At 43.9% G+C, this 22,707-nt stretch overlaps 1 protein-coding gene across 1 annotated transcript; it reads left to right on the plus strand.

Moving 5' to 3' along the window:
- The first annotated feature begins 10,028 nt into the window (after positions 1-10,028).
- On the plus strand, positions 10,029-20,514 carry GCNT2 (glucosaminyl (N-acetyl) transferase 2, I-branching enzyme (I blood group)). The gene is made up of 3 exons (XM_010082201.1): positions 10,029-10,950; positions 18,991-19,083; positions 20,324-20,514. The coding sequence occupies exons 1-3, from the start codon at positions 10,029-10,031 to the stop codon at positions 20,512-20,514; spliced, it is 1,206 nt and encodes a 401-aa protein (XP_010080503.1).
- The last annotated feature ends 2,193 nt before the right edge of the window (positions 20,515-22,707 follow it).

The raw sequence follows: 22,707 nt of genomic DNA on the forward strand, positions 1-22,707 counted from the left end.
TTTGAGCTATAACTATGTGTGACAGAAGAAGCCTAAGGAGCTGATGGCAGAGAATATTTTGCCTTTACGGCCACGTAACTCGTATACAAGCGGACAGATGGGTTGTGGTGAAGCTTGCTGTGCTAGCTGAAGATGTTTCCATCTCCAGTCGCTCACTCCAATAAAAGAGCTGGCAGAAGGGAATCAGCTCCTTAGCTTCAGTCAGTCTGGGGAGAAGCTCAGCACCTCAGGCTGTGGTTTCACACCACCGAGAGTTCAATGACAATAGCAGCCTTGACGGATTCACACCCTCTTCCTCGGCCTCCTGTCAACTATTTGTAGACCTGCTGGATTGATTCAGTTCACCAAAGAATAAAATAAAAAGAAAAAAAAGGGAGGGGAGGGATTACCCTCTCCTCCAAATTTCAGCAGATTGGTTCTTGATCATAGCCTGGCCAAAGCTCTCCAGCACGTGGAGCTAAAGCTGTAGGACAGGGACAACCACCGATTTGGAATCCAGGGCCTTACCTTAAAGTGCTGCCGAGGGTGTTTTTCTCCTGCCTCCCTTCCATTCCTGTGCCTGGAGAAGTGGCTTGGCTCCTGTTAGAGAGGCTGCCTGTAGCCCTCCGGGAGGATGGGATCACTTGTCCTTGCAGGCAGTCTCTTCTGGCTAAACTATGCAAGTGAGGGAACAGAAAGCAGGTACAGAAACAGTGTGGAAAGGAGTGTTTGGAACAGCATGACTTTCCGCACATGTTTTCATCTCCAAGTTTGTCCCAGCTCGTTTACAGCCATCAGAAAACACTACCTCTTTATAATGGGTGAGTACCTGCAATTTATTGGAACTGAGCTTGTTGCTAAACACATGGAGTAGCGATGTATTAACACATTGTAAAAGGCTGTTTGATCACCATGGGATTCCAGATGAGCTAACAACAGAAAATAAGCCGTGATTCACGAATGACTCATTTCAGCATTTCTCTTTGATGCAGCAGTTCAAGCAAGCCCTGTCTATCCACATTCAAACGAGTTCACTGAATAGTCATTGAGCTCAGCAATGCCGTGCTTACAAAGTCTAAGTACAGTTTTTGAGTATAAAAATTGGGCAATTTCTAGCAAGCCGTGCCACTGTGTGACTCTTAGTCACTCCTGCCGGCACCCCCTTCCTATGCTTAAAACCTCGATACCAAATATTAGTTTTCTGTTATTCAAGTTCCCCGAAATCTGGGGGTCCTGCATCTGGTGTCAGGTTGGAAGCCACAGCAAAGGGTTGCGATCCCAGCGGGATGCGCTTCCCACGGACTCGGCACGACCCTGTCCGGCTGCCAGCCCTGCCAAACTGCCTCTTCCTCGCCTCGCTCTCCGCTGCCGTCCGGGAAACCTCAGCGATACTCTAGTCAGCATTGCCATCCAGTGGCACAAGGGACAAATGACAGCAGAGAGGCTTGTGCTGGTGGGGGTTTTTTTCCAGCTCTAGTATAGGTTTTTGGTGCTTTAGTAAGTAGAAATTTGCATTATTATTGCTTTATAGATTGCAGAGCTGAGTAAATTACACATGGTCTCTCTAATGCACTCGTCTGGCCACAGAATTTTTTTCTGAGATGCTGCTAGCCTGGATGCTCCCCAAAACCTCAAGCATTAAGTAATCAGTGCAGAAGGCTATTGGTAAAAATAATCTGCAAAAATATAGGGTCATTATTTTCACAGGAAAACTTGCAATGTTGACCTTGATCTGGTCTGGGCTTTGGAACATATCTACCACTCACCTGCTCTTCATGGATTAGCTATGCTGCCTTTTCTTGTTGCCCAAAAGGAAATCCTCTGAATCAGCTGGGTCGCAAAGGACCAAAGCCCAACCAAAAAGAACCAATGAGAGTCATTTTCCACTACTATTTGGATGAAAAAACCCCAACACGATAGCTGGACTGGATGAAGGAATTAAAACCAAGAACCCACCCTTGCAAGAGAAAGGAAAAGCAGGGGGACATCGACAGCCACAGTGTTCTTTTAGACCCAATCAAACAGGACGTAAAACACCACAAATTTCATGCTGCACACACAGCGACATCACAAGAGCTGAGTCCCTGAGCAGGTTGGATATTAAATTGATCAAACTGGTAATGAAAGTGGGAATTACTCCATCTCAGCTGACACAAGGCAGGTGACCTTATTAAAAAATATGCCAGTGTATTTAATGGGGTAGGGCAGTTTCTTGGGGAATTAATGATTAATGTGGCTATAACTCTGGATATCCCACAGCTAATGCCCCTGGAAAAAGTCTTACTTCCACTACGAGATGGCTCGGCTGAAATTTTTGAGATGGGACTGCCAGAATGCAGATGCATGAATTCAGCCACTATTTTCTGACAGAGAAGCCAAGTCACCTGAGAACTGCTGCACTGATGAGAGGACATGGTGGCCTCCTGCTGGATGTGTCAAGCTGGGTATGTAAGAAACCCCAGAGCCTGCTGAGGGATGCAGTGTGCCTCTCTATGGTCTGTTCAGGCTAACCATCAGGAGCAACTTGAACTCCCATACTGTTTAGTCATCACCGAAACAACAGAAGCCATTGTTTGAGACACTGTGTGAAATGTCCTGAGCAAGTCCTGACTTGGAGAAACCTCAGTATCCACTGAAAATCAACAGCCTGGAGCAGGGCAGTATTTGCAGCTGCCTTGAGCTATATGCATGTATATGAAAAGGATCTGAGAGTGAGAAAATAAACTGTCTGTGCACCTCTGAGAGGAAGCAGGAACTTGGGAAGACCGTAACATCGCAGCCCAGTATTGTGTGCCCAGCAGGCGCCAGAAGCTGAGGCTTATGGAAGAGCAAAGGAGCAAGAAGAGCAAATGTGGTACTTCTCTTGACACCTTTCCAGCCTCCATCCATTTGTAGACCAGGGTCTTCCCGAGAGGGATGTGGTTGCTGTGTATCCAAAAATAGTCCTCTCTCTCATGAATTTACCGAGCCACATCTTGAACAGAGACCACAGAGAGGTGGAGCAAGCAGAGATTTAGGAGCAAAGCAGCCTATTTTCTTCTGCCTGCTGTAGATATGAGGAAAATAAGCCTTTGTGCACATTCTTTGCAAATAAAAAGGAATATAGCAAAAACTAACCTCAGTATAGGCTTGGGGTTCAGACCAAAGAGCATTACCAGTGTGAACAACAGGTAAGAAGCTGTAAGTACTTTCCAAACAGAGAAATTGAGCCAAACTGGAAGAAAAGAAACAGACACTTGAAGAATTTTGACACTGCAGAGTAGAATAGCAGTTCAGGGCAGGATCCAGGCACAGTGCAAAAGGAAGGTCCCAGACAGCAGCGTGAAGTAACCCACTATGTTACAGAAAACCCACACCAGGGTACCAGTGGCTAGATATATATGGTAACTGGGGATCCCAGTAAGAAAACCGTGGCCTGGGAGAGCCACTATAGCAGGAAGGGACCAGACAAGACGAGGCTGGCTGCAGGAGCTGAAGAATGCAATGTTGCGCAAGGCAGGACATTTCCAATAGTTTTCTAGCCTCTTTACAACCTTTCAGTGACCCAATATGGGGAGATTAGATTGTCCCAGCTTTGGTAATGCCATCAGGGTCTGTCTTCAGCCTCATGGTGACTGGTGATTGCAACCACTGCCCTTCCTATAAGAGAGCCATAAAAAGTTTTTGCATAAGCAGTAGAACAAGGGAGCAAAACCTAAGCACGAGCCTCCACCCAAACCAAAAGCAAACGGGAAGGTGCTTGGCAATTTGAAGCATCTGACAGTGGAGTTTGGGGCTTCTGCTGAGCACTGTTTTGGATGTGTGTACATCAGCAGCTCTAGAAGATAATCAGGAAAAAAGACACGGAGATGGATGTGAAAACTTAACAGAGCCTAAAGCAGGGCTGGTTCTGAAAAGGGGGATACTCAATAGGTGTAGATGGCAAGGATGTGGAAAAAGACTCTCTTCACAGAAGGGCAGTGGTGATTTTAAGTGCAAGTTTGAGTCTTGCACAGCATGAGGCAGATGGATCACCACCATAGATTTCTTTGCCCAGACTGTTGGTTATACAAAGAGGAGACCTTGGCATGCAGTAAAGCCTCCAGAGGGAAAACAAGGCAATGGAAGGTAATCTTAGGCTAAACCTTAAGAAAAGCATTGTACTTTAGGCTCCAAAAGGCAGCACTTCTGCTGGTGGGGAGAAAACTGCAGCTGCACAGCACCAGTCAACTTCTTCACGAGTCTGGCAGCCAGCATTTGTCACTAGTCACAAGTTACTTCTGCCAGTGCCTTGTCATTGCTCACTAAGAACCTGGCAGGCTCTAATGGTCTTGGATGTCTAACAGATCCTCTCGAGCAGACCTGGAGTACGGTGTGATGGGGATAATTCCAATCTTAAAGCCCTTTGGGAGATCCCAGACCCCTACAAACCAGGTGGCACCTCAGTCAAGTCTTGCTTTGGTTCTACCTAAACCCCACAAAATGTCTGTCCCAGCCAGGAAGACTTTAAGGACAACAGATACCTATCACAGCCCTCTGAAGGAGGATCCTGATAATTCACTGAATGAAAATGAAGCAAAGAGATGGAACAGGCCCCAAGCTAATTTGTGTTCTGATGAGAAAAGACATGAGAGGTGAAATACCTGTCAACAGGAATTATATAACAGAATTTATTTATTTATTCAATTTATCGTTTATTAAATGATTTTTCTTTATGTTTAGGATGAATCACAAAAGTATCATACAAATGCTTTTCCTTCTAGAGTGGTCCAGGACTATCCTGAGCTTATTGAAATTGCAACCCTAATGGTAAGTAGCAGAGATAATGAGCACATTTCTAAGTGATGACAAAGTCCTTTTGTTAACAGTCTACAGATGTAACAGGATCCCCAGGACAGCTACAGCCAAGCTAAGAAATACTGTAATACAGACAATAATACGAAAGAGAGCTGGAAAAGACCTAGAAAATTACCAGGTCTAGACCAATATGACCTGCAAAACTGCTGAAAAAAGTTACGCGGAAACTGCTCCTGAAAAATAGCAGGAAAATTCCAGCCTCTTTCGACAATCTAAGCTACACTTAACTGTTTATCACTACAAAGCTTCCCTAGTGTCTGATCTTCACCTCTTCTGATGCTATCTAAGATGATTAGTTCTTGTCCTAGGCACAGAGAACATGGAGAACCAGCTACTCCCTTCCTATTTGCATGAGGATTTGCTTCTGGTTTTCCTAATTTTTTTTTTTTTTTTTGCATATTTGAAGACTTTCTGGCTATTTTTTTTTCTTTTAATGACAAAATAAGTATGTATATTTCTCAGTCACTCCTTACAGGTGACGCTCTCTAGATCTCTATGGATGACCTGCTCATTTCACACTTGGCAACAAATTATATTGCCAGAATAAAGACCACAATAACCCTAAACATTTAGTGGGGTCATTAGAAAGAAAAAGAATGATCTATGTAGCTGCTCTCCCTCTGGCATAGCCAGACTCCCCATTCCAGCAGGCAAGGCTGTGGTTAGCCTCGCTTGGCAGAGCAGGTCACTCCCAACCTGCAGATGGAGTTGTTGTTTTACTCCTTTAACTGCTGGGAATGGGCCCTTGGCCACACAGAGACGGAGCTGCAGGGACACTGCCCTGACCTGGCACCTCCCTAAGGGTCTGACAGAAGCTGTGCCACTTCACCACCGGGTTCATTTTCATAAAGTTAGCAGGTGCCCAAATGTCTGCAAAATCCAGAGTAAGGTACCTTTGGACTCTCCACCTTTTCAAATAATAGCTGCATGTGTACGTTTGTACTTCACTGTGCACTAATGCCTACAATAATCTGCAGTGAGAAATCAACTCTCTCTCCATGCCTTGACTACGGCAGTGCCACCTATAAAATCCAGTCATATTTAACGGAAGAAAACCAACGTCAGTGCTACAGCCTGCCTGTCCTCTATTAGGACATGTTTAATTATGTCTTGCTTTCTCTGTGCAGGAGGATAAGTGAGCAGGGAAGAAAACGCTGTGTTGTTGCTCCTGAGCAGCTGATGAGGAGTAGCTTGCACAGAGGTGAGTACATGTCTCTGTTGGAAACTAATTCAGGAAGGTAGCAGTAGAGCGCTCTGCTCTGGACCAGTAGCAAGCCTGACTCACAAAATGTTCTCTGTTAGAGACTAGGCAGTTTACCTATTCCTGAAACCTTTGTATCAAAAAGTCTACTGCAAATTCAGACAAGCAGCGAGGTTCCCACAGTGTAGGAGGCTCTGCGTCTGCAGCTTGAGAGCACAGCAAGACAAAAGCGGAGGGGATGGTATATTGTCTGGCTCCTGCTGTTTGTGCAGACAGATGTGCTCACTGACTGCGTACGATTCGATTACTCAACGATTTTACTGGACCATGTGAGCTGAGCTAGCATTTGCCTTGATGTGTCATATCATCTCTCCTCCCATTTGCTGCGAGTGCTGCTGTGTTGTGACTGTCCGGTGTCGATGTGTTTGCCTGGGAGCTCCTGTTTCAGGTAGGCTTGTATTTTCTTCTCTTTGAATAGCCAGATTATGGCTAGCTGGGAAGTGCAGGGATGCCAGGGGCTGCTCTGAACAGGAGAAAAAAAAAGGGAGGGCAGAAGAGAAGAGATAGGAATAAACTTTAACTGCCTTTGTGCCAAGACTGCTTTCTTTTTCCCCATGTTATACAGTATGTATATACCTTCCAGCTCAGGCAGGGCATGTAACGTACACATTAGAGAAGACTGCTTTCAGGCAGGGCTGCTCCAAGAGGAGGGATTTGGGGAGACCATACACATTGCATGGAATCCTGGAGCAGCACAAGCCCAAGGCAGATTCATTTTAGTGCAAGAAGGTGTGAGGGAGGAGGAGATCCTCTACCTGGGCACAAAACAGTGGACTGTGGCTACCTGCATTTCCTAACCAGAAAATCCACACTGAGAAGAAATTGTTTGCTTGTAAGGCCTTGCTGTGATTTTAACAGCGGTGCCAATTCACACTGACAGCCTTGCATGCAAGGGTCACGAAAAGGAATATCATCATACAGATGGTTTTGGCCTAACAATAGAATAGAAAATGCCAAATGACTTCAAATAGACATGAAAAGTATAATATTTGTCACTACTGACTGAGGCCAAACAGGAACTCAAAATCGATCTGCAAAGCCTGTCCTGACAAATTAGCTGAAACCAATTACCTGTGTTGATTAAAGCCAGGAGCAGTTTACTGAGTACTAACTATATTGCTAAGATGATATCCTTGCTGTCTGGAAAGCTCTGTTCCCATTCATCCACAGGGAAGCCATTTCAATTGCAAATCCTACTGCGGAGTGTGTTTCTGCTACAGGAGCCACACCAAAAGCTCCTCTCATACTAAAATGAAACTTGTTACAAGGCAGGTCCGGGGAACAATAAAAAGGAGTTGCACTGCAAGTCTCAGGAGCAGTTTTAGTTCTACCAGCCTAGACCCCTCTTACGCAGCCTATGATTAACAGCATGGTATATTTGATCTCCTTCTTATCTTTTGTCCAGTAGCTCTGGTTTTGCATCCAATATATCAATATATTCTGAGGTCCAGTATAAACCATGACAGGAGAAGCTATGGGCATCATGATGTCTCTTGCCACCTTGCTGCTTTTCCACTGACATTTGCCATAATATGGTTCAGTTTGACACCTAGATTTGGCTTCTCCCTGCATCTGAACTTCAGATGAGTCTGTAAAATCTACAGCTCACCAATACCTGAGAAAGAGTTTTTCCATTGAGGTGGCTCATGTGATTTGTACACTCCATTTCTTCATCTCCCTGCTCTTTTTTTTTTTTTTTTTTTTTTTTTTTTTGGGTGTGGGTGTAATTTCTGCCTGTAATCCAAGGCACGGATCTTATTTCACAAAGTTCAGCACAAGGTAGAACCATGGAAAAAAAGGAAAAAAAAACAACCAAAAAAACCCCAACCCCCAAAAAACCCAAAACCCAAAGGTTTTGAGAGCTTGGTTTTCCACAGCAACTATTTGCATGCAAGTTGTCAGGTTTTCAAATACTAACTGTTCCAGAGAATTGAGGCACTAGGGTTAAGAAGTAGCATCAAGCATGCAGCCTTCTTTCTCCAGACACTAGTAATACCAAAAGATCACAGTTAGTCTGGATTGCTGCAAGGGTGTTGCATCAATATCTATGCAAGAAAAAAAACCCCAAAGACGCCAAGGAAAAGTTAAATCTTGCATTTTGCTCCTATGCTGAGCAAGCCTATCTCTTGTTTTCTGCGTGCTGCTTACTTGTTTGTTACAAACCATAGCAGTAATGCAAACTGCAGCACCTAACAAGTCTCTGTGAACACACACACACACACGCACATATATAAAGATATATATATTTTAAGTTCTTAAAAGTCTTCTTAGCTGTGTAGTAGTTTACACAGTGCCTAAAACAGAGTTTTTAAAATATCTGGGGAGAAAGCTTCAAAGGCATGTAAATGCTTTCTAGGATCTCAGCTTTTGATACTTTGGAAAAGCTGCCTGTGCTCTCTGCTCCCAACTAAGACTTCCCCAACGTGATCCTGGCTCCTGAACCTGCTCCCAGTTTTCCTCCTTCCACCTTTTCCTAACTCCAGATGGATGGAGGTCTCATGTTAAGACTATGGCACAGGGGAAGAAAATTTGGTCTTGCAGACAGCTGGCCCAGTGAGCAGGTGAGAAGATTTTGAACAAAACAGTCTATGGATTGCAGAGAGGAGAGCAAGAGGCTGCTGGCTTTATCATCGTCTGTGGGGATGACAGTTTGCGCTACTGAAGTGTCAGTTGTCAAGTTTCTCTACTGCTCCTCTCCTCATTACAGCTTTTGACTGTACCTGATGGGTTGAAGTTACCCCTTGCAGCCTTCAGCCTCTGAACGGAGACTCCCGGAGGGTGTGTGGGGCCAGGATGGGAGGAAAGTGCAGCTTCTGGGAGGGACCAGCCAGTGCCTGAGGTGGCTTGTCTGCATGAGCTGGAAGGTAGGTGGTGATATTTCTGCTTTTTTTAGCATGCTGGACTGCCCAGTCAAAACATTTATTGGTGTAATCTCAGATCATCTGATATTGCCTCTGCATTACTTCATGTCAGAGCAAAATAACATGACGTTGGACAAAGTTTATGTGCTCCAAACGTGCTGTCTCAGGGCAGCAGATCCATGTGAATAGACTCAAGAGTTGGAAGAGTGAGAGTTACCAAGTATTTTACTCAGTGAGAGCCACACCAGAAGCTCCTATTGCATAAACATGTTATACCAAATGCATGCACAGTTCTTAGAAACAAGAATGTCTCCTCAGAAAGCCTGAGATTAGCTTAAGTAGTTTAAATAGCAGGTTTCGCTAACTCAGTTCCTTGTGTCAGTTTTAAGCCCAGAGCTCATTACAACTCCCTCATGACTCTTAGCAGAAACTATCTGGCAGATTTCAAGTTAACAAAGAAAACATTGCTGCAAAAACCTGAAGGCTCTGACATAACTCTGCACAGAGAAGACTCTCCTGCTTCTCATATGTGAGTGTTGGTGGCCTTACACAATAGCACAGTGTGCTGAACAAGCCTTTCAGAATTCTGAAGCAGCATGACTGATACGCTTGGGTGATTAAAAAAAAAGTTCCTGTAAGTAAAAAAAATAGAATGATACAAGATATAAATATGAGGTTTTCCCATCACAGGGTGGCACGCACAGGAAGTTTTACAGCTCTACGATATATGCAGGGAGAGTTGGGATGGAGAAGTCAAGAACATACCCATAAATTGAATTCAGGGACACTCTGAAATATGTAGTGCTGGCTGTTCATTGCCAAACCAGTGATTATGCAACGTGTCTGTTTAATCTTCAGGGTGCTGTGGAGCAGCTTCCATCTGCAAGTTGTTCGCTACTTATCCTGTTTCCACATCAACGATGACTATGAAACTATTAGTATTGAAAGTAAGGACAGCGGCTGCATACTATGCATCAGACAGACGCGTGCGTTCTCCAGCAGGAATCAAGCGCAGCCAGAAGCACAAGCTGTTTGCGGTGTCCGATCTGACCTCTTTGCAATATTTCAAGTGAGACTCTTTCTGAGCAGCAATGAATACACTCAGATATTGCTTCTTCGCTGTACTGATTCTCAGTGTTTCACTTCCATTTGTTTTCTATGCTGTTAATTTAAATGCACAAGAATCTCTTAGGAGGCTGAACTTCTCGGTGAGTTCAACTTTAGCAGAAGCCTGTAAAGCACTTCTTGAAGACAAGGCATCCTTTCTGAAGGAGAACACTTTAAAAACATCTTTTGGAGAATCCAGTTGCCCGGAGTACATCACGCAGAACCACTACATCACCCGCGCCCTCTCGGCCGAGGAGGCTGCCTTCCCCATCGCCTACATCATGACCCTGCACAAGGAGTTTGAGACCTTCGAGCGGCTCTTCAGAGCGGTCTATATGCCCCAAAATGTCTACTGCATCCACGTGGATGCCAAGGCGCCGGCCCCATTCCAGCGGGCGGTGCAGCGCCTGGTGGGCTGCTTCCCCAACGCCTTCCTCGCCTCCCGGGCGGAGCGGGTGGTCTATGGTGGCGCCCCCCGCCTGCGGGCCGACCTCCACTGCATGAGAGACCTGCTGGGCTCGGCCGTGCCCTGGCGCTACCTGCTCAACACCTGCGGTCAGGACTTCCCCTTGAAGACAAACCGGGAGATCGTCCGGCTGCTGAAGGGTCTTGGGGGGAAGAACATCACCCCCGGGGTGCTGCCACCTCCCCACATCACCACACGCACCAAATACGTGCACAGGGAGCAATTATACTCTTTCTTTTCTTTCATGCTGCGGACATTTGTGCGCAAAGCACCTCCGCCACACAACCTGACCATCTTCTTTGGCTCCGCATACGTGGCCATCGCCCGGCCTTTTGCTGAGTTTGTGCTGCGGGACCAGCGTGCCATTGACCTGCTGGCCTGGTCCGAGGACACCTACAGCCCTGACGAGCACTTCTGGGTGACGCTCAACAGGATTCCGGGTGAGTACATCATCTTTGCTTTCTGTAGATACGTGCATGCACACCCTCACACAGAGACATATCTCCGAGGCTGTGTATTTCATTGTTTGTTTCCACAATCATCACTGTGCGCTTTCCAGTGTTGCACATTTGTGTAATACGTTTTTGTGCTTGTTCTCTTTGCATCTGAAAGAGGAATCCAAAAAAGATGAAACATTTCCACAGCAGATATGTTTCCTTCCTCTTCCTTTATACTCTGCCATTACTTTAGGGTGGACAAAAGTGGCCACGCAGCTCTGATAGATGTACTCAGTGCTGCTGTTGTCCAGGATTTTGAATCCAAACTTGTAAACATAGCTTGGAGTATCTCACCTGAATGTATCTGAGTCAAATCCAGAGCACTGAGCAACTCTGGGGTGAGAAGTCCCTCTGAGTGCATGGGATGGTAGCCTTGGACTTGTTTCTTGGCTCTAACAAAAATCTCTTGTCCAAATTTGGCCAAGCCACTTCCTTTTAGCTTTTTGTGCGTACACAGGGAGATAATAGTGTTAAGCAGTAGTCCAGCTGTTAGAACAAATAGTTGGAGGCCTCCAGGGAAGCAGAGAGCTCATTTAAGGACCAGTTTGGATGTACAGCATATAATGAAAGAAATAAACCAAACAGATAGTTGCTGTTTCAAACAGCTATGATAATCTCAGTTAAAATAAAAGATAAAAAAGGCTGTTTGGTCCCCAGGTCTTAAAATAGCATGCTGGTCACCCAGAGCCATGCAATGAAAACCAAGATTATTTTTTTTTTTTAGCACCCCTAAAAGCTAGGGACTTTCAATTCCCATTCAGTTGTTTTTCAAATAAGTCTTAACTTATCTTTGGTATTTATCTCAGGCTACTTATCTCCCACATGACTCCTGGGTGACAGAAAATCCTTAAAAGTCACTTTTCAGATGAGGAAGAGGAGCATGGAGAAAATAAGGGAAAGTATTTACAAAGCATGTAGGCCTGAAGCGACTGGCCCTAAATTACTTCCCCCAGGTTGCACAAGAAGGACACACCACCACAGTACAGGTTAGTGGCCATGTCCCAGGCCAGCAGTGTGACCACTGGGCCACCTTTCCCCTCTCTGCTCACATAGAGCAGAAAGGAGGTTCTGGTCCCCACGGGAGAGGTGTGCATCCACAGTCCATGCTACTGAATCCTCCAGGGCAGCCTTATTGAATCCTCTTGTCCACACTTTCATGGGATAGGGTCACAGCATATGCATGACGTGGGATACAGGCAGTCTTGGGTGATAATCCCTCAGGGTACACACCAATATGTACATTGACATACATATACATTGGTCCATTAGTAACTTACACATTGTGCAAGTGGGAAAATAAAGGTCAGGAGAATTAACAGCAGCACTACTCATTCAGAGACACCAACACGCTTTACAAGGGAGATCAATGCTGTTACATCCCATTTACAGAATCAGGCAGAAAGGGTCAAAATGATATTCCCAGTGTCTTAAACCAGACCATGGGCTACAGCAACTTAATCATTCATAACTACTTTGGTAACCCTTCATCCCACTGTTGTTTGTAGACAGGCTCTTGGAACAACCTTCTCTGCAGCACACACACTGTATTACTATGTACAACTGCATTTCTGTTCTACCTGCTGAAATTGTTCCTTTTCCTTGTTCTAGAAAAAAAGTATTTTGTACCTTTGTCTGTTTTACTATTCATATAACTAATCCTTGTTCTATTGCTCCTATTCGCCATTATTTTGGTGAGACTTCCTGATTGAGCAAGAACTTCTCATGGGAATAAGCTATAGAAAAAATAGAGATTTTCCTGTGACTGTTATTGAGTCTCATGCCCACAAAGCTGTTGTAATCTCATAATCTTTCTTTTTGCAAGACCTGCTTAAGGGAAGGTGTGGCAACATAGTCACAGCAATGCCAAATGCACCTTATTCATGGCAGAATTTCCTGAAAAAATTACTCTTGTCCTCTATCCACTATTCAGATTTAGCTCATCTGAGAAGATATAACTTAAAATAAGGTTTAGTCTGTGCAATCTGCAGTCATTGGAGTTTAAGTACTGCTTTCAGTAGGAGTAATGCTTTGCTTCACAATCAACTGTTTGCTTCTCACTAAAACCGTATTTATGGGACAAGGAACAGTAGTTGTCAAGAAGTCTTTTTGAAAAATCACAGCTAATAAATGGAGTCGTATTCCTGAATTGCTTGATTCTCCTTCATCTCACAACTATCAGACACTGGTGTAATAGGCTTCAAACAGCAGAACGCCTTGCAAACAGAACCACATGAGAGAATTTAAGGAAGAAAGTTTTTCTTTCTAAATTCTGGTATCAGGGAATGTCTGCCACAACTCATGTATACAGCCAACTAAACTTCAGTCCAGCTGCAGTAACAGAGGCTTTTCTTGACGTTCCCAGATGCTGAGCTGCCAACAGCCTTTGTTTTTGTTAGGGGGGGAACTCCAGTCAAGCCACCTGAACCTGTCCCCTCCTTTCACATAAGAGCAAATCCATCTGACCACACCTAAAGCTGCCTTACATGTGTTGACAGACTAACACTGATGCCAGCACCCACCTGGGCAGCTGGGGTGGAAGTTGGAAGAGCCTTGCCTGAACGGGTGCTGGGGCAGGCACCAGCAGTTCTGGCAGAGCAGCTTTCCCCTTGGCTGTCCTCAGTGCCCAGCGTGTCCCCACAGGTCCAGCTCACTCCTGCGCTGGGAAGGAGGTGTCTCCTGAACAGCCCTGTAGAGTTCAGCAACTCTGATGCAGGACTGCAACCCCGCCAAAGACACTAGAGTTAGTATGTGGGTCAATGACAACTCAGAAAAACCTCCTTCGAAACATATAATCAAATGAAGCTACTAGAACTGAGACCCTTTCCCTTTTATCCATTGGATGATTCAACACAGGAGCTCTCTTGTGCCTGTCAACAGCCTGACTGCTCAAGGAGATGGCATGCATTGCCTTAATTCAGACTGCTGTCTTGAAAGAGGTAGTTCTAAATAAGCTTCTTTCTTTACTGAGTTTTATTTCCTTCTCTCCAGGTTCTGAGGTCTGCTTTAAAGCCTGACAATCTGGAGTTTATTTTAGTTATCCCCTCACTCCTCCACACATGCATTTTTGCATTCACATACCCCACTGAAATGAAAACTTATGGTGGCAAAATACAAAATTGAGCCTTTGTATGTTTTTATGGAGGGGTGGTGGGTTTTTTCCTTCATTGTTTCAATTTCATCTTGAAAGAAAACATGTTCTTCTGGGGATTCCCCCATATCTTTACCAGCCACCTCCCTCTCACGGACAGGCGGGAGAACTTGTCCTGGTCCTGGGTAACGGAGGTCTCCAGGGATGGTGGGCTTTGCAGTGTAATATGTTCAGGGATGCCATGTGCCTTTGTGCTTCACAGCAGCTGCCCTGCCCTGTGAAGGCCCAGGGACACAGCTTGGCATCCACTTGGCTTCCACCCTCTTTGGCCATATTGTCTCAGTAGTCCCATGTGTACTTCCTTGTACCATCTTGCTTCTCCAAAAGCCACCAAAGTGGTTTGTGAATTTCCAGGTCCCTCTCACACGCTGGTGGACTGCACGTCTTCACTTGCAAGGGAGAAGGCATGCACTTGCTCACCTATATGTGGACCACGCCAAGCCCTGCGTGCTTCCCAAACATATACGTGGCCCAAAGCCAGCAACAGTTATGGTTGATTGGTTGATTTCAACCAGATCTTGCAGAATAATATTCCCAAGGGTGATATGTGCACCATTACAGGCAGATTTCTGAAGTACAAACTCCTGTCTACCAGTTTATAAACTGCAGGAGAAAAACTCAGATCAGTTTGTGGCACAGAAGTGTAAAGTTGTCCCATTCCCTCGAGAGAGATGCCAACTGGGAAGCACAGGCTGCTTCAGGGGACTGGTGAAGAGTAGCTCGTTGGCAGCTAGTTTTTAACTGATGTTGGTTTGACCCTGGAATCACAGGTACAGGACTTGGAAGGTCAAAGCAAAGCAAGTTTTCCAGCCCAATGTCAATTTATGTGCATGTTACAGAAATGCCAAGGCTCATTTTGTGGATCATTTTGTGTGAGCTGAAAATGTTTGTCTTCGTAATACACGGTAGTGATGCAAGGAGGAAAGGGAGTGGGCTGCCTCTTGGAGCCAACGCATGCAGACCAACTCTCACTGGCATTGCAATGGCAAAAAAACAGGAATGGCTTAGCAGAGAAGGAGTTTGTGTTGCCTTTGTCCTTTAGATGAGGTTCAGGCTCTGAAGCAATGTTTTTCCTGCCTCCAAACCTCTGCCACCAAGCAAAGACATGAAATTAAAGGCCTTGGAGGGGCTAGCCTATCTTTCCAGTCACTTGTGACTGTCTTCAGACCCGAGTGGTGCAGTTCTGGTGGTGGCTGTTTCTAAGATCTGCTGGTAAACTTGTTTCCAGGGTAGTGTTCAGTACTGCTGTCCACAAGGTACCTCTTCTCCCCTCCTTTTTTGGGGACAAAACTCTGCTAAACTCAATGGAGTGGAAGACAAGAGCTGGCCAAAAGTAGAGTGAGCATTTCATGCTGAAGTTTATGTTAACCTTCACCATCAGCACCACTTTTCAGACAAACTATTTCTAAGAACAGGACTCCGAAACGGCTTCCGAATCTGAAATCAGTCACTCGAGCAAATGTTGAAAGGAAAATGTGGTAAATCAATTTTTTTCCCCAGTGCTGAGCTATACTTCCCCCCACTCTTTAATTAACTTACAAAAATGCCTATTTTAGTCAATTTGGGAGATGGTGATTAATGTGAAGTCAGTAGTTTTGTATTCCTGGAAGGCACTGCCTTGCAGTGTTTTTGTGGATATCCTGGGGTCATTCCTGTTTTGTCAGTCATCTTTCTGCTTTCCCATTGTGTCAGCATTTTCCAAGTCTTTCCGCACACCACATTTACTGCCATCTGTTATGAACAGGTTTTTAATTTGGGATGGTAATGCACATCCCCCGCTATTTAAAGTGTTTATCCCCTGCCATCATTGCCTCTTTTTGTCTTTTATAAAGTGTTATCTTTAGCTTAATGCTTTCTGCTGAAGAGTTCCATTTTCTGAATTTTCCCCAGGACAAACCCACACTTTTTGGCACATTATTTCCCCAACATACAGAGGGGAAGAAATAAAGTGATGAAGTTCTGGTTATAGCTGCCATATATCTCTGCTTATGGCAAAGTTCTGTGGTGATTCTGCTGTTGGATCATTTTGCATCTGATATAAAAGTCATGACGCGGTATTGGCAAACAACCTTACTCACTAGGAAAAAGCTATCCTTAAAAACACAGAGCAAAGCAAGCACACAGAAAAACACCCTGATATTTAACCTTCCTCCCAACCAACTTCTTTAAAAAAACCCCAACCCCAAACCCCTGCAACATTATACAGTGCCTTTAGGGTCTCATTTGTCCTTCACTGTGCTTCTCTTCAAGCTCACAAGCAAAATAGTTATTGGATTATGGTAACTGTAGAGGTACTGTACTTGTTGCCACCTAGGAAAGGAACAGAAAAAAAACCAAAATAGGAACAAAATCTTACTTTGCTTTCACCTTTATTTTTCAGAAAACACCAAGGTTAGGATGATGACACACTCTCACCTACTGCTTTGGCACTGAGGGTTTCTTGCATGTACTGCAGTCGCCAGCTGAAATTGTGCTTTACAGAACTGCTGGCAATTCACCCTGCTTAGGATTGTGGTTAATCAGCAAAATAAATAGCCTGTATTCATACACATTTTAAATGAACTTACGAAAATCAGGAACATGGGCTAATTAGCCCTAAAGAAAGAGAAAGGTCAGAATTGGAGATTAAAATGTCAATTTTATTTTAGTTAAAATCATATTTGAAGGGCCTAGTTTCCCCGTGTTTGCACGGGTCCCACAACACCAAACCAGTGCTGTTATGTATTTCATCCAAGCTCTAAAAGGTTTTGCTCTCATCTCACGGTAAATTGAGGAAAAAGCTGTCTTTTCAGCATTCAGAGTTAATACAAATGACAGATAATAATACAAATGTTATGAAGATGTTTTCATAAAAAGCTGCATGGTTCCCTCCCTGCCATTCGTACAAGTGGTTCCTTTAAAAGGCAAACAGGAGGAAGTAGGAATACCAGGCTTTAAATGTCCCTATTATCAGTCTTTTCCTCTGCTTTCGGCTTCGTTAGGAGAAAGCAGAAATAACGTGTGCGTTTTTGTACTTGCTGGCATGCACGTTGGCTCCCCACATGTTGCCTGTTCTGCTTTTTGTTAGCTCAGGTACAACATTGGTCGTGGGTTGCTGCACAGGAAAGAATAAAAGATGGTTAGTTTTTTCCAAGCAGGCAAACTTATATATAAGCGTTTGTGCTACAGGGAGAAACTAGGGCTTTTCCAGCTTTTCTTAGCGAAGTGGTTTGTACATTGGGTGGCAGTTACACAGTCTGTATCACTGTTTTGTTCTTCAACAGCCGATTGAGCCAATAAGAGAGAGAAAATTTGCTGAAAGGGATGAGTTAATAGAAAGCTTTTATTATTTTATACCTTTGCTTCCCCCCCCCCATATATTCTGAAGACAGTTTTAGGAAGTACTTCAATAACCTTCCTTCACTAAATTGTGTATGATACTGCAGCACAGATCAGGCACGGGTGTTTCCCTAGCTGTACTCACCTGACCAGCTCTTGCTTGCAAAGGCAAAGACTTCATCCCATGGCAATAGTCTGTTATAGTTACTGCCTTGTGCCAAAGATACTGAAGTTCCCTTTGTTGTCTCAGAAGCAGAGGTGGTCGCCCGGTGTGCAATAAGCCCATGCACACACAGAGCTGAGACATTGTTTATCGCATGTTGGTGCAGAGATGGGTGCTAGGTGGTGATTCCACTAAGCTGGCACACCCAGTTTCAGTCACATTGTGCATTTATACACTTAAAATGTTAGTGCCACATCCTTCTAATGATAATTGGTTAGTTTTTATCTCTTCTTAATTGCAGTTGGTGAGTTCTTTTCTCGCTTCGATTTAAAAACACAGTGTTCCTTAAATTTACTACTCGTGCTTGGTAAGTGGGGGTCTTAATTCAGAAGGGTTGTCCCAACACTTGGAGGTGTGATTTTTTGGTATTATAATTATATTAAAATGAGAATAGGTCACTCTTGGACAGTGCTAATCATTAACTTGGCTAACTACTCCAAACATCCAGATTATTATCCAGGATGTTCCTATCTTCAAGGATAAATCTATAAACCCTTAGGTGATTAAAAAGTTTTTCTCAACAGTCCCAAGGGCACTCTTCCTAATCCACACAGAGAGCACATATTTGTTACGTAAGCTTCTAACTTAACTTGCAACACCTTGGCTCACAGCAGTTGCCAACACATTGCACACATGTTGCCTGTTTACTCTTCAGCACATACCAAACACTCTGTGTTCAGAGTTTAATTACTTAGAATGGATGTTTGCCAGGTTATAGCAAAGCTTGATCATTTAGTAATGAGGAGAGGTCCTCTTACCAATTTATCTCCTAGACAGGCCCTGTGATCTGCCTACACTCTTATATTACTATATAACATTATAGGCTATCATTGAGTTTCAACAACTCCTTCCAGTCATATGATGTTTGAATTTTTTCTGTCAGCCTCTTTTCTTAAACAAACAAACAAAAAAAAAGTATTTACCACTAAGTCTATGAGAAGGTAGTAGGTCTTGGTGGCTCAATGTTCAAATAGCCCTTGAAGGGCAGTGCTGGTTAGGAAGGTGACATGAGTGATCACACGTGCATGCAGTATCATCCTGAGGATGTTGCAAAAAAGGGATTTTATTTCTCATGTGAAATGTTTAGGTCTCTTGGGCTGACATCTTGTTTAAGTCATGAAAGCTGCTTTCAATGAAGAAACCTGACAGCAAGGTTAGCAGCTGGGCATCTGTTGATGCATATTCCTAAGTATTTAATCCCAGTTCTGTGGAGGAAGGTCCCAGAGAGTGGACATAAGCCATCACATAGCTGCTAGAAGAACTAATTATCTGATTTTCTGTTATCTAATTGCAGGTGTCCCAGGGTCCATGCCTAATGCATCATGGGAAGGTGACCTGAAAGCAGTGAAGTGGATTGATATGGAAGAGAGCCATGGAGGTTGTCATGGTAATGTGTACATCTTTCTCCATTTCTTCTTCCTGTTTCTATAGCGAAAAATACTTGACTGTTGTCCCTGTGTTCTACAACCTCTAATCATAATGTGAGACAGACTTTACACAGTGCTTCTTTGGAGACATGAAAAAGGAGTTGTCATCTCCTTCATAGTCCATGTGTGAATGATAGTGGCCACATAAACAGTGAGAAAGGCCAGGCTGGATGAGGCTTTGAGCAACCTGGGCTAGTGGGAGGTGTCCCTGCCCATGGCAGGGGGTTGGAACTCATGATCTCTAAGGTCCCTTCCAACCCAAACCATTCTGTGATTCTATGATTCTGTGAAAGCTGCTACAGTTGCTTCTGTATCAGGAATTTTATAGAATATATCAGCCTTGAAAAGGGGGATATTTGGCAGGGCTTAGGGCTCACATGAGCTAGCTGACTATTTTCCTGAAGGCCTTGGGGGAATCTTCTTGCAAGTGGGTGGGAATATGTGTATGTCCCAGCAGTAGGGTGCAGGGCAGGTGTCCTGTGTGAAGTCAGACAAACCCCAGCTCTCAGCTTGGCACTGATGCCTGCCAGAGCCACAGCTGATGAGGAACCTAAGGAGCTGATGATGACGGTTAAGCTTTGAGGTTTCCTATGACATGACATTACCAACAGATAATCTTCTGTATGGCACACATTTTTTCAGTCACTGGTTTGCACATTGGGTACTGCTACTACTTATGACATGTCCAAGTGGGACAAGCAAGGGAATGCCAAAAATGCTAATGATACAAATTTTATTTCAAGAATTCTTAATCCATAACATAGTTGTTTGTGTTGAGGAGAAAAGTTTTGAGAACTTCAGTCAGCTTCAATCACATCAGTTTCACATCGGCATAACTACATTGAAATCAGTGAAGTTATACCAATCTCAATAATTAGTGGAACATCTGGTATGAGTAGAAGTACCGGTTTCTCTTCACTGACAGAAGAAATTCCCCTTTGCTGTGTTTCAGCCTTGTCTAAGAGAGTCTCACGTTTTAACACTTCTTTTCTGAGCTATTTTGCTCATTATTTATTCTGAAGTAACGTTCTTCATTTCATCCCATTATTCACACTTATTCCCATTGCATGTCCAGCAGGCCTTTTAGCACATTTGTTGTGTAGGAGATTATTTATAGTAGCTTTGTAGATAAAACTTCTCAAAAATAATTATTTGGATCCTTGATTCTGACATTGTTTTTTTTTTCTTTTCCTTTGGCAGGCCATTATGTCAGAGGCATTTGTGTATATGGAACAGGTGATCTCAAGTGGCTTTTCAACTCCACCTGTATGTTTGCAAATAAGTTTGAGCTCAATACATACCCTCTGACGGTGGAGTGCCTGGAGCTGAGACATCGGCAGAGAACCTTGTCCCAGAGTGAGGTTCAGGTAGAACCCAGTTGGTATTTTTAGCTAGCAAAACCCCAGGCTACATCATCAATAAAAGTGGTCAAGAGAATAGCAGCAGCAATCTTAATTTCTGCTGTGCCAGAAGCATAAACTCATGAGATGGGTTTCTTTAGGATCTTCTGTAGATGCAGTTCAGGTCAGCTTGTCTCACGCTGCCTTCAAATCTCACCTTCTACTTAAACATCAGGAGGCCAACGTGCAAAAGTTCCAAACAGAAACACCAGGGCAAAGCTCCTCTTGCAGCTGGAGGACCTTTGCACTTTTGCCATTTTTAACAGGCTGCTTTCCAGCCCTGACTTTTGGCCTGTTATACTGTCATTGCTATCTTTTTTTTATAAAAATATATACAGAGTCATGCATCCTTGGCATTTCTTGTGTCTAAAATGTGTGCATGGGTAAGCAAAAAGGTAATGAGTCACAATCAGCAAGATCTTAAAAGCAGGAACACAACTGGTGGCTGTACAGATACTGTTTTGTCAAAGATACTGATATTTACTGCAGAGAACTGATGGGAAAGTACTGGAAATGGAAGAAAGGTGCTACACTTCCCAGATCTTACCTGTTCTTTAAATACCTGTTGGGACGAGGTTTGTAAGAGAAAACAGCACCTTTTACTAGATCAGTGTGTGGTTAGAAAAATCAGATAGGCTTTCAGGCACAGGAACCTTTCTTCATGTCTGGAAAATCAAGGGCTTGCATGTTTGTCTTACTTGGCCAACTTATAGAGCTGGAAAAAAAATAAAAATAAAAAAACCAACCCTCTCTACATGCATATTTTGGCCCACCAGTGTCCTTAGATCATCACATGTTAAGGACACAGAGGGGGAGATGGAAAGCGGGTAAGGAAGTAGCAAGAGAAATATTTTCAGGCCTGAAAGAGCAGTAACTGAGCTTTGTCAATATCTCGGTAATTCTGTGTCATACTTTGATATGGCATGAGCCTTCTTCCCAAGGTTATTTCCTTTCATCTTAATATAATGGTTAACGCACATAATTAACCTTGAGGTTCCCTTCATCACAGCCCTATTTCTCTTTCTCAATAACAGCCACTAGAGGGAGGCCATCCAATATCGGAGCTGATTTTCCCTTCCCAGAGTCTTTTAGCAAACTAGATTGCAACCTGCAGCAGTTCAGAAATGACAAGACATCACATTCAGACATCCTGAAGCACAGCTGGTAACTCCCAGGGAAGGGTCTGAACAGGCAGGATCTGCCTCGGTCAGCTTATTCTGCATTTATACCTGCCAACACCTAATAATGCAGAGCCCTGCAGAAAGGCACGGGGAATTTATCTCCAGAGCAGAACTTCAGTGGAAATCCTGTTCAGTTTTTTTGGGGAGGGGAGAAAAGAGGGCTTCGCTCACTTGCTGATGTACAGGGACTGTACATCTTCAGGCAGCTGAAGAGAGAAGTAAGTCAGAGAGTTATTCTTTTAACAAGGGAGTTTTAGGGTGCCCAACTTGAGAGGTCTGGAACCAGCTGCCCCTTTGTTTTATCAAGGTGAATACTCCCCAGATGGAAATATCCCAAATACAATAAAGGCATTCTCACCATTTTATGTGAATATTTAAAGTAGCACAGAGTACAAACAAGATTATACGTAATATCTCAGACTCTACAAGCAAATGGCAAAATATCACCCATCAGCAAAAGCAATAAGCTTGGAAGTTTGAAACCACAGACAAAAAAGGGTGCGGTGCTCTGAGCTGGAACAAAAAGAAATATTTTAAGACTAGGTTGCATTACCTGCTTAAGTGAGAACCCAGAAAAACATCTCAGATGGTTAGTCTATTGAGACTTCTGTCCAGTCATTATAAGGTTGGTTTTTTGCATCAATGTTACTCCGTGTTATGTTCTTCTGGAAGTCAATTAATTTGTTTTTATTGTGTGCCTGATTTTGGGGCACAACAACTGCCTCATCAGCCTCTTCTTTTTTTTTCTTTTCAAAGAAAGAACATTACAGTTAATCGCTATCTGTGAAGTGATGTGGAAAGAAAAGAGGCAACAGAACAACTTCTGGCAGCCAAGCTCAAGAAATGCATCTGAACCAATGTGACCTAACAGTATTAGTAGTACTTGGAATAGCAGTAAAAGACAGGGAGAGATGAGAAACTGGAGAAGGTGTCTGGTAGGAAGGATGATATGGAGGGTTAGACTCCTGTGCACAACAGCAACAACAGGGATTTGGTTCAGCAA

The sequence above is a fragment of the Pterocles gutturalis genome, unplaced genomic scaffold (assembly GCF_000699245.1).
Source record: "Pterocles gutturalis isolate BGI_N339 unplaced genomic scaffold, ASM69924v1 scaffold17794, whole genome shotgun sequence".
NCBI classification, from domain to species: Eukaryota; Metazoa; Chordata; class Aves; order Pterocliformes; family Pteroclidae; genus Pterocles; species Pterocles gutturalis.

What these genes read in the sequence shown, in the direction of transcription:
- GCNT2 (XM_010082201.1), top strand. Translation starts at nt 10,029, where the DNA reads ATGAATACACTCAGATATTGCTTCTTCGCTGTACTGATTCTCAGTGTT. An exon ending in GACGCTCAACAGGATTCCGG is followed by an intron (nt 10,951 to 18,990) that starts GTGAGTACATCA and finishes ATCTAATTGCAG; the next exon opens with GTGTCCCAGGGTCCATGCCT. An exon ending in GAGCCATGGAGGTTGTCATG is followed by an intron (nt 19,084 to 20,323) that starts GTAATGTGTACA and finishes TTCCTTTGGCAG; the next exon opens with GCCATTATGTCAGAGGCATT.